The following is a 12,533-nucleotide window of genomic DNA, read 5'->3' as shown; positions in this document are numbered from 1 at the left end:
AAAACGCTAGTTTGGATGCCGTTTTCAAATCTATCCGGGCTTGTGTGGACGTAGCCTCAGTTGCACTGTGTTTGGACACTCAGGGCCGTCGTACATATTCCACTGCCAATATATCTGCCTTTCTTCTCTCCCTCCTACTCTGCTTTCTTACCAAATGCTGGACTGACTTGGCTGGACATGTGTCACCACTTCCATCAAAAACTTTAAATGGGTATATTTTTGAATGGAGTAAAGTTCATCCGTTTCATCTAGTTGATTGTGCAATTAAAAACCAAGGTTGTTGGGTTTTGTTTAGTTTTTTCAGTTTGTACAAATTGAGGAATGAGTCCCGCTTCCCTCAATTGTAAAACCACACAGTTGTGTCTTCTGCCTGTTCCTCACAGCCTCCCTGGAATGCAGGTGTTCTGGCCTAAAAGCTCCTGCCTCCCTCTGCAGTCTTGTGCCTTGTACTCAAAAGCCTTTTAAGCACACAACGGGTCAGTGAGGTGTGAATGGGATCTCTCTTAGCACCCCTGATGCAAAAGACACTGTCACAGATATTCCATCCCATGTCTGCTCTAATGGATTCTAATAATGGAGGAGAAGATTTAACACTTTAGCCAAAGACCCTGCAGATTTCAATGACAGCTGTCCAGGTGAAAGTGGAGCACGTGTGGTGGGAAGCATGCATGGATGATAGCTCTTTTGTTTAAATTTTGTGTTTCTAACAAAAGATACGTCCATAAATCTTTGGCCGGCCTGTCAGCGCATGGGCTGACAGGCAAGTCGAAGATGAGTAGGAGCCAGATAACTCTCTGAGGCCTACCATTATTCTGTCTGGTCTGTAAGTGCACCAATCTGCATCCCCAATACCAAGTTAAATGGATGAACGCCGACATTTTCTCAGCGAGGTTTTAGCATTTATGTTTGTTTACAATGTGGAAATAATAGTCCTGCACGCGTTTCATGCTTCCGATATTTATTTCCTGCCTCTTTCACGTCTCGTTTCTTTTTTCTTTTATGTTACAGGATTCAGTCTAATCACGCAGGAGCCTAAAACAGACCCCTCTGCACCATTGATGTTGCTTTCAGTATTTTAAGTGAATGCCACATCCTGCTTTTAACTCTTACACAAATGTGAAAATGATCCCGTTCTCCGCTGAAGTGCAGTTCCTTTTGAATTCCCTTGAATACTGCTCACCCAGGGGGCTTTTTTTTAAACAGAATCAAATAAAATCCACCTCTGTTCGCTTTAGATTTAATTGCTGCTTAAGGTGACTGAGAAAACAGTGCAATTGACCCTCCTACCTATTTCTGTGTGTTTAGACAACCTCGCAAGAACAACAGTGCGGCGTCCCAGGACTCGTGGGACAAGATGTACGTGCCAGCAGAGGGATTTCAGCCATCCAAGGAAAATCCTCGCTACTCTGGGGGGTCACGTAACGGCTACCTGGGAACACCCAGTATTAACGCCCGCGTCTTCCTCGAGACCCAGGAGTTGCTGAGGCAGGAGGAAAGGCGTCGAGAGCAGGAGGCCAGCAAAACCAGGCCGCCTCCTGCACAGGAAACCCCCAGCGGCATCACCTTTGACCAGAACAGAGACAGCACTCAAGCCACTGGCTCTGCCATAGCTCGGGCCCTCTCAAAACCCAAGGGGCCCTACAGACAGGACGTGCCCCCGTCACCGTCCCAAATCGCCAAGCTCAGCAGGCATCAGAGTTCAGTGAAGGGAAGGCTGTTTTATTCCTGAGAGGGTGAAAAGGAAGAATATGGATGTCTTTAAGGAGATGAGGACTGATCCTAACAAGCATTTACAGGGAAAAAAAACAAAAAACAAGATTTGTGGGATTTTTTTAAAAATAAAAATATGAGATATAAAAAATTTTATAGGACTGCTGTAAAAAATGTTTATATTTAAAGAAAGATTTTTTTTAATTAAGAACCGTGATCCTTTTTAAGCTGTTTTATAGTCCAGCATTGTGATCATTCATACCTTGTATGTTTATCCTTTAAGTGCCTTTAAAGTCATTTGATTGTTTGGTGTTTTTGACTCGTGATCTGCTGTTTTGACCCATCTAACACACCCGGAAAAAACTGCCATCACAACAGAGGACTGGTTGAGGGGATCTCGGCAGCGCTGCACCTAAACAGTCGTAACCTAATGGGCAAGTCTCAGTCCAGACATGCTTTTTCTACCACGCATCTGCTAGCAGGGACCTCAGTCGGTACCACGCTTGTGTGAATGAGGCTTTTTTTTGATGTTCATGGCGACTTTAACTGTGTGTGTGTGTGTGTGTGTGTGTGTGTTTGAGAGAGAGAGGGTGACAGAGTGCTGGCAGGAGCTGACATGTAGTGGGAGAGTGTGGAGGTTAAAAAGCTTGTGTGAACTGTGGAGTCAGAGCTTGGGTTTTGGGCATGAGCACCCATCCCCCTCACTTCAGGGAAATGTCCCTTTTGGTTTCCTCTTTCCAACCCCCTCTTGTATTCAGTATGATAATCCTAAATTCTCTCTTCCCTTCTGCTGGCTGCTTTATCAGTCCCCCCCTCCCCCTCTCTCTCACATTGTTGCCATCAATATACAGCACTCTCAGCGGAGGAAAACGGCTTTAGATCTTCTTTATTTCTGCTCCGCTCCACCCACTCAGGGAATCCAGCAGTACAAATGGGGTCAGGTCTGGGTTATTAATTAATGTACGTCATTAAAAATAAATGCACACCTTCGTTTGTGTTTGTTCTCACGTACGGCGAGGAGATAAAAAACGGCAACCTTGGCGGCGTGCCGCTTGGCCCCTGGCCTCGCCTGGACTGATTTGGCCGTAACCGAAGCCCGCTGGCCTTTAGGTGTCTGAGCTGTTCTTCGCTGAATATTTCATCAGGGCAGTTACATGGGAAACTGCATCAGCTCTGCTGTGGGTGGCCTTGGTGTAGTGCTGCTTATCCACGGGGCAGATACAATGGAGCTGATTTTGTTTATCTTCATGATTATTTCCATTATTTCCAAACAAGAATTCACTCTTCTGGAGTAGAGGACCTGATTTGCTATGTTGCAATTTCTTTTTCTTAAGGAGAAAAGTGCAGATTACATTTGAGTTACAGTTTAGATTTAGATCAGGTTCGGAACAATGACTTGCATATATGTTTATATGCACTAAAAAAACAGATTATGCTTTCAACCTGAAACTGAGGTGTAAATGTGATCAGGCTGGTGATCAGACTTCTCCTTTGCTACATTACACAACGGTCTTTTGTAACTGTTGTGGTATTACAATATGCTGTTTCATGGTGAATGTGCTCAACAAGCAGATCTCCAGCATTGTCATATGACACATGTAGATCTCTGGTGGTTTCTTTGTGTCAACTTCAGTCACCCTTGGATGGATTTATTTTGAACACCAAGGATGTATCTAACAAGCGAACTCCCTGATTCTCAACTCTGAGGTCAGGCACATGTAATAAGAAACCCAGCGAGACATCTGCATGACCAAGAAGTCTGTTAAAAGCTAGCTTGACAAATCAGGTCTCTCTAATTCCATGTTCCAGCCATAGACAAATCAGCCTACCGCAGACAGCAGACTGAAGCTTTGTTGCTTAGGTGCTTAAAAAAAAAAATGCATTCGATATAATACACTGACTGGAGTTCTCACAGAATGAATTGCACTTTTCTCTTTTGTCCCCTTTGTGATCATTCAAATGAATTTGCTTCGCTAAACCTCTGTTATTTCCTGAGCCCCGGGTTAAGCGCCGAGTCTGGGATTATACTTCTTTGGGAACACACACACGGACAGCTGCGGCCACCACCGAGGCCTTGTTCTTCCTATAACGCTGCTTTCTGGTCCGTACAGAGTTCCCTCTGAGGACACTGCAGTGCGCTGGCAGCACATACAGCAGATCTCTCCACCCTGGCCTACTTTAAGTACGCTGAAAATATAACAGCATAAGACTAGAATTAGGATTAAGATAAAACTCCAGGCTACCGTTTCATAGTCGCTGGTGAGATTATAGATTACGGTCCTCACAAGCAGCAAAAAATAAATAAAAATCCTCACACATGCAAGGATATTGAAAGGAGAGCATGAGTAAGCTTGTTTCGCTACCAATTTTTGCATCGTGCTCGTACGTAGGTGGCCATGTGGTTAAGTGTCTGTGAATGCTGCCAGTAAATAGATGCTCCAATATGTCTCTGAATATGTCTTGGCAGCCATATGAACCACTCTGCTGCCGAGTGGGAGAAGAGCAGAGGAGTAGGAGGGAGAGAAGATGGGAGGCCTGACCTTACAGATGATTCAGTCAATGGAGTAATCACAACTATTCCTCTGAGTCCGCACTACAAACGAGAGGTTACTGACGAGGCGGCGCTCACTTTTGCTGTCTCTTCTTCTTATTCTCCACATTTATCTCCTCCTTCTGTCTGTCAGTTTGCATCTTTTTTTTTTTGCCTGGGCAGAATTGTTGGATCTGGTTGTGTAGATGAAAGTGGTGGTTGCTGTTGGTGGTGGTGGTGGTGGCGTGTGTGTGTTTGCATGGGCGTGCATGTGTTTATGTAAAGGAACTTTGACACAGCAGCTGTTTTAACCAACGTGTCCGTGTTTCATGTCTCATGAACTGTAGAGGCGCCCGTGATATCTAATGATTTTATTCCCCCTCTCTCCTATGCAAATTAGATGATATCCCATAATGCACATTTATTATTTGTGTTGTGTAATTAATGTTTGTTCTCCATCTCTGTGACATATGGATATTTTTTTTCCCCATAAAGCTATTATTTCGGGAGATTTTTCTTTAAGTCCTGGGATAAATGAGAAAGATATTGCCATATTTTCATTGTGTTTTTACAGCCTTCCTTTATTGTGTTTTATTATCCACAACATGGTACTATGGTAGTGAAAAAAAGGAAAAAAATTATTAATATGTAAGCACTGTGCAATTTTCCTTTATACAACAGTGTGTCATTAAGAAATGTTTCTGCTGTTCTCTGTACATACAATATGAACCATTTTTTCAGCGAATAAATTGAGGGTAGTTTCAGTCCTTGTAACAGTAATTTCCCTTGATTGCTTTGCTTTAACATTCACAAATTGTTCCTCTCCTTGATAACGCCAGCTAAGGGAAGTAATGAATAACTTATTCTTGCTGCTGCCATACCGGATATGTATTCACGATTCAAGAATTCAAAATGAAACATTGTTGAACTTATGATAATTATCGGTTATGAGAGTAAAATTGGCTGTTCTCTTTCAGAGGTACGCACATGCATTTGAACTAGGAACGTTCACTTTACTCGTCATCTGGTTGCCATATCATTTCTCACTCTTTCAACATGAAGGCAAGAGAGACCTGAGTAAAGGGCTGAACTGTCTAAACAGTTGCTCTTATCGCTTTTTGAATGCTGAAACAAGTGGAACGTTTATGGTCTAACTGCAGCTATAAACTGGCGCTAGCTGAAAATGTGGTTCCCACATTTGTTAAAGTGGCAACAAATCCAAAGGAACAAAAAAAAAAAAAAAAAAACACACTCGCACATTCTCTTTGTTTTTCAGCTCTTTACACTCCAGCCTAGAGCTGGCTTTCCTTCTAACAACATCCTGTGATGACGCTGATGGTGATAAAGACAATAGTTAAGTTTATGATGTTGAACTCCGGGGAAAAGGAAGGTTTTAGAAAGTGCAGGTTCTGGCCCTGCATTACAGAACTCCTGCCAAATCTGCCTCATCCTGAGGAAGGGAAGGCTTTTGATAGAATCCGTCTGCTCAGAGAGGAAACATAGTAGAAAGCACATGAACCAGGGGTAGAGACATCCACTAGTCCGTATAGCGCCTTGGGGTGCAGCGGTAAAATTAAGGTGAAGAGTGAGTGGAGTAAATTTGCCCAACCTGTGAGGAGCGGGGGACTTTAACCCTGAATAATACCTCGAGGGGAAATTTAAAAGCACCTCTGAAGTAACTCTTCTCTGAACATCCCTGCTGAGCCACAGTCCGTTGCTTTTTATATTGCCTTTGATTGAGGGTCAATAGAGCAAATGGGGAGGAAAGAGCCTGCATTTGGTCATGTTCCAGCACTGTTTCAGCTTTCACCTTGCCCACAATTCAAAGAGCTTTAATAGAAATACATATCAATGCTTTTGTAGAGTATCACAAGACACGTTTTTGTGGCCAGTCTAAAACATTTCCTTCATATCTGAGTACAGCTGAGTAAGTCTAGTTTAAGATCATGTAAAGTCTAACTTTGTTGATATTCAGCCACATCTCATTTTTTAAATATTTCATGTCCAAGGAGCCTTTTTCTTTAGACATTAGGTTTTTTTCCACTCATTTTCGGTCCTGATCTTTTACTTGACCATTTTCAGACTGTTTTGTTTGAACCACACGCTTTAAAAAATCTGAGGAAACTCAACAAGTGAAGGAGTGGCAGGACTAAAAAGTATCTACAGGTGAACATTATCTGTTCATTCATCATTCATTTGTTTTTAATTTATTTATTCTTTTTAAATATGAGGAAAGATCTGAAACAGGACCTGAGAGATGACTTCATTCAGTTGATGCATCTACTGCAGCGGTCCCCAACCCCCGGGCCTCGGACCGGTCCGTGAGTCGTTTGGTACCGGGCCGCGAGAGTTGAGGCTCAGGTGTGAAATGTATAGTTTATCGGTTTTCAGCGTTATTTTGTCATCGTTTTTATCGTTTACTCGGTTTTCCTGGGTCTTTTCAGGTGTGTTATGAATAAATTTTCTTGTTTTCGGTACTGGTACTAGTTTTATTTTGTTGTATTTATCCGCGACACCTTAAAGGCCGGTCCGTGAAAATATTGTCGGGCATAAACCGGTCCGTGTAAAAAAAAAAAGGTTGGGGACCGCTGATCTACTGAACAAATGAGCCTAAGCAGCATCAGAAATGGTCTTAATGGGAGTTGTTAAGAAGTCATTCTTAAGAAAGGGAAACGGGGAGAAAAGGCAAATTACACAAGACCTGGTCTAAAACTCAGTGGCAACAGTCTTATGAGATCTTTTGGATTTTTGGTTTAATATGCACAGAGAAGACCATGAAAGAAGTGCGTGTCTAAAGCCATCTGTAAAACACAATGGAAGCTCTGTCGTGATTTAGAGCTGCATTTCAGCCAGTGCTGTTGGGGATCTTGTCAAAATTGATGGAATTATGAACGCTGAAAAGTACCAACAGATTTTGATTCACCATGAAATACCATCTGGAAAGCATCTGATTGGCAAAAGCTTTGTTTTTAGCATGACAATAATACCAAACGCTGCCAATGAAGTAAAAGCAGACCCAGATAAAACAAAAAACATGCATTGGCCTCCCCAGAGCCTGGACATGAACATTATTAAAGCAGTGTGCGATCATTTTGAAGAATTTGAGAGAAGAATGAAACAAAAGGCAGAAATTGCCAAAGAAGAGCTTTGGATGTTCTTCAACATGCCTGAAGAAATATTCCTAAAAAATCATATACGTGCTCTATTTTTGTCCAACAATCAAATGTTTCAGTGTGTGCAAGCACTTGAGGACAGTATGGCAGACAAAAACTTCATCGCTACAACTTTTCAGATATAAATCCAGTTGACACATCCATAAAGGTAATCTAAAGCCATCAAAAGACAATCTGTTTCATCCCAGTGTGATACAAAACGCAGCATATAACCTACTTTGCTGTATCAGCTTGCACTCTTAACACTTTGAAGCCTGGGGGAACAGTAAAGCTGTCCTTGGCTCTCGTCTGCCTGATCATTACTCACGCTGAAAAAGCTCGGCTGAGTCTTTAATATCACCCCTTTTGCATCTCCCCCAACAGATTACTCCATAATGAAAACCTTCAGCGATTTCCAATGATCAACAGCAGACGCTGTCATTCGGCCAGTTTGATTTCATTACTCCACTTTGTCCTCGTGACCCCTGCAGGCCAGACCAGTAGACCCCTGTGCTGGCAAGTGCGAGCGAGTTGATATGAGAAGCAGATGGGGTTCGTGTGAACTGCCAGTAGATAAAAATGCTTGTGTCAAGCGACTGGAAGGGTAGGTGTCTTTCCAGCCTGGTGATAGTGGAGGCAGAGTCACCTGTTTTGGGTTGAAGAACCTGCTTCTCCATTCGAGCCACGATCTGCTGCACCGCTGGGATTTCAAAAGCGGAAGCCCACTCTGTAGCAGGAAAACCCACGGCCATAAATCTCAGCAGATGCGCGAGAAAAAGCAGTTGTGGGGGGTTGACACAAATGCACACATGCACACATGTACCAAGAGGTTCTTTCCTAAAGGTTTGGGCAACATCTGGCGATTGCATGTTTCTGATGAGCGGAGAGTGTCTGTAATGGAGGCAGAGGAGGGAGGAATGCTAACGTTTGTGTGTGGGGCCGAGACAGAGGAAGACTCAACCTAAGAGCAGGCTTACTGAAAAGATGACCAAATGAAGAACAGAGAAACAGAACAGATATCGTGTTTACCAGAACAGGCCTTGCCTCCCGCTTGGTGGGAGAAATTATGGTCTCAACCGGAATCCATGCACTTTGTGCTGCCAGATATTATGTGAAACTGGTGGAGAATCTTTGAGGCCTGCAGGCTCAATTTGTAGAATTTTAAAAGCAGCTAACACGGATGCTATTGAACTCCTATGCGGTTGTCCTTCTGCCAATCTGTCACACATTTTAATAATACTTAAGACCTTCTTTTCTTAATAGACAGTCATCAGACTACTTTAGAGGATTAACTCATGTATTAAGAACAATTATGTCAGAATTACTTCTTATGTTTCAAATTAGATCCACGATTCTGTTACAGAGAAACCTGTCTTGGCTTGTGTTGTTCATTTAAAAAATGAGACTAATTGTAAAACAGAAGCAACTCTACAGATATTTGTGTCTTTGGTATTTTTTAAAAGTTTTAGTTTAATAGGTTATATGAATATGTACAGTACAGATAGGTGAATTTAAACTATTAAACTGATGCTACATCATTGCATTATAAACTAGTAATGACACTAATACACCAGCCATATGCACTGAATGTTCAGAAAGTGTGATACATTTAAAGTGTTACTAAAGGTTATGTTTAAGTATAATCAAGAAAGTTTTTCTTTCTTTTTTCAAGAAAATTGCTTCAGTACAGGAAATGTTCCTTATACCTCTCATGTAATGTTTTCTGATGTTGATATTAAATGATCACAAATGCAACATCAACTGACTGATCATAAAAAAAAAAATTGGCCCATTATGATTTTGCTTTTTTTTTTTTTTTTTTTAAATATATATAAATATATATATATATATATATATATACACACAAGCTTAATTTGTTTGTTTTCAGGAACCCACAGCAAAGCCTGTAAATTATGTAGACCTCATCTTGTAAAATACAAAACGTTTAATACATCTCTGTTAATTTGGATAATAATAATTTGTTATAATAATAATAATAATAATAATAATAATAATAATAATAATAATATTATTATTATTATTATTATTATTATTATTATTATTATTAATAATAATAATAATAATAATATTATTAATAATATTATTAATATTATTATTATTATTAATAATAATAATAATAATAATAATATTTACCTTCTGTGATGTAATGGTGTGAATATTGAATATCGTAATTCCTTATTTTGAATAAATTCAGAGTTATTATAGAAATTTGTTCTTGATTTTTTATGTTTGTTTGTTGTTTTTTGATTTTCAGATGAGGCTTTAAGTAGTTATCATATTTTTTTTGTTTGCCCTGTCTTTAATTTTAGTTTTAACACCAGCAATTCTGCAGATTAACAGCCCACCCAAGAGAAAAGATCATTGGCCAACACATATTCATCAACAAATGGAAGGTCATAGCTTAACCAACACACTATCAATTATCCCTGTGCACTCCATAAAATTAGGTCTCCCTGGGCCAAAACAGGGCCCAACCAGACAACAGCAGTCCCCTGACAGTTCCCCCTTTTTCTTTGCCAATTTAACCTGAGGCCCTTTCGAATCCCATACCACCCACTGAGCGTAACACGCCGCCTGTAAACAGCTACAGCCCTACAGGCGACGGGAGAAGAGGACTTCCCCACAAAAGGAGAAACAATCAAAAATAACAAGTCTACACATGCGCGTGAGTCAGCACCCTGCGAAAGCTTGAGCTTGATGTTAAAGGTTTTTATTTGTAGTGGGATCTGAGGTCACCGTGGAACCTGCAAGTACACGAAACACTCTTTGGTTTAGCTTACGATCTGACTTGATTACACAGACTAATGTTTTATTTAACTGCGACTCTTCTGAAGCCTCAGAACTGCTCACGTGATAGCTGCTTCACTCCGGTGTGACTTTGGCCTGTAAAACTGCTGCTGCTGTTTGTTCCTGCTTGTATGACACACTGTTGGTTTGCTGCGAAGAGACAGACAGGCTGTCAGGAGCTCCTGGGTAACTGTGGGCTATTCCCTGATGGGCTCCGCGGAAGGTAATGGGCCTGCCATATTTCACTCACTCACTCTCACACACACACTGAACAGAACGTTCAGGACCCTTTGCTTTTCAAGCTGGATTGGAAACAGAAGGTGTTCTGTGAGGCTGTTTGATTGGCGACATGTGTTGGGAATGGCACAAGTTTCTTTTTTCTAGCATGGGGAGCCTTTGATTCTTCACAAAGTGTCTTTGAGGCATCTGTCCTTCGTGAGGCATCTTCTCATGCAGCAACACCGTTTACCCCAGATTGCTTTATGGAAGCCGTGAGAGAGTCAGCGGGAGTTCAACGGCGAGCTAAGCTGGGAAAACAAATGTGAGAATAAAGAAAATCGACAAATGTAATTTCATCTTGTTTTCATGCGTGGACAAGGAATTACACGTACTTGACCGGCTTTGAAATGGTAATGCATTGTTTGAAGTGTTCTGGTAAACAAAGCAGCACAACATATGTAAATATGCGGTCGCCGGGTTTGATAATAATCTCGGGTTGTTTCAGTCTTTTCAACATCAAATAAGTGAATTATTCTACGCAGCATCTACTTGTGCAATAGCATTTATAATTAGCGTTTCCATCCCTCCTGCTGCCTTCTGCTTCGCCCCACCTTTAACTGCAGCGGTGATTACAGTTCTGCGAAGTGGCGTGTGCCCTCTGACACCGAACAAAAGGTTTGCTTTCCAGCTGCAAAACATCGAGTGAGCTGTTGTGCGTCCCGTACAGCGAACCTACGCCGCGTTGTCATTTTTGACACACGCGCACTTGATCTATGTGTACTCGCTCTGCCTTCACTATCCTGGGTAATAAAAGACACGACGCTCCGGTATTGCTCAATATTTATGGATTTATGGATTTATACAGAGCATCCCAGGCTGCACGTTCTGCTGGGTGGATGGAGGAGGTGAGGTGGCACCAGCAAAGCGTCTCAGTTGAAAATCTACATGGGAATAAATCCTATAATCTCTCCCCAGTTTGCACACTAGACTGGCTGAGAGCAATTACTCCGACAAAGAAAACATTTTTTCCCCCTTCTTCTTCTTTTTCTTCTTTCCTTGCCTTCTATCATCCTCTCGGCCTTGTGTCAAATTAATCCTCTGAACTTTCCTAAAGATCTTTGTCTATTTCCGTTTTTCTTCTAAGAATGCAGGCAGTCTGTGTTTTTTTTTCCCTTCTTCTCCCCTATCTTTTTCAAATATGGCACCCGGGAGAGGAGATTGCCTTCCAAATGAAACAGCTGTCAAGAATTCCCAATGTCTCAGTGCGCTTTCTCTCCCTTTGTTCTACCTGACCCCCTCCCATCTCCCAACCCCTCTCGCGGAAAGCGAGAGGGAGGTGAACGAAGGCCTTATCTCCTCTCTCCTCTCGGTGGGATCCTCACAGGTGCTGAGTGATGGGACCATGGGAAGGTGGGGGTCCTCGAGAGGAAGTGGGAGGCGAGGAAAGAAAGAATGGTGGATTAAACAGAGGAAAGCTTCCCTCTTTTTGACAGGCAGCAGGAGGGAGAGGAGAGGTGGGACCACGGATTATTTAATGATGGAGGAAAGGGGGTGGTGGTGGGAGCCTGACACCTGTGGGGGAGTATTTAGGGAGGGGAGCCCTGCAAGAAAGAAGGTGACCATCTGTTGCAGTCACAGGCGATGGAGACGGGAGGCACGGAGAGCCTTCAACCCGGTCCAAAAATGTTAATGGGCGCGCCGTGTATGCATATCAAACGCACATCTGCACGAGACGCTGCATTCGCCTTCTGACTGCACATACATGGCCGGATGTTTGCTGTACGTCACTGATTAGCATCATCACTCAAGGCAGTTTCGGTCTCCCCTCCATGTAATGCCAAAGCTTCATTGTTGTTTCATTATTGTATTATTGATCCTACCTTTAATTGACCCGGTAGCATGAATGCCCCCAAACCAAACAATCTATGCTCTAAGTGACTCTAATTTGATTTTTGTTTTGTTTCTGTTTTAAACATTAATCTGAATTTGATTGTGGATGCATCGGAGCGAGGATGATGAATTGTTTGTTTCATAATAGCTGCCATACGACAAGGTTACAGAACTTAACTTTTGAAGAGAACAAGCTAGTCCCGCATGCTGTACAGAGACATGTT

General features: G+C 42.0%; 1 protein-coding gene and 1 long non-coding RNA gene across 3 annotated transcripts in view; one reads left to right on the top strand and one right to left on the bottom strand.

Annotated features, from left to right (window-relative positions):
• Nucleotides 1–4,018, top strand: part of LOC146510974 (partitioning defective 3 homolog) — a 377,572-nt gene extending 373,554 nt beyond the window's left edge. For both annotated transcript variants that reach the window (XM_085172912.1, XM_085172913.1), the window contains exon 24: nt 1,306–4,018. In XM_085172912.1, the coding sequence (XP_085029038.1) occupies nt 1,306–1,729 (424 nt within the window). In that variant the 3' untranslated portion in view covers nt 1,730–4,018. The remainder of the gene's footprint in view (nt 1–1,305) is intronic.
• The window catches only part of LOC146510968 (uncharacterized), a 395,415-nt gene that overhangs the window by 25,314 nt on the left and 357,568 nt on the right, over nt 1–12,533 (bottom strand). The window lies entirely within an intron of this gene.

This window comes from Neolamprologus multifasciatus, chromosome 9, assembly GCF_963576455.1.
Source record: "Neolamprologus multifasciatus chromosome 9, fNeoMul1.2, whole genome shotgun sequence".
NCBI classification, from domain to species: domain Eukaryota; kingdom Metazoa; phylum Chordata; class Actinopteri; order Cichliformes; family Cichlidae; genus Neolamprologus; species Neolamprologus multifasciatus.
This window is presented reverse-complemented; position numbering and strand designations above follow the sequence as displayed.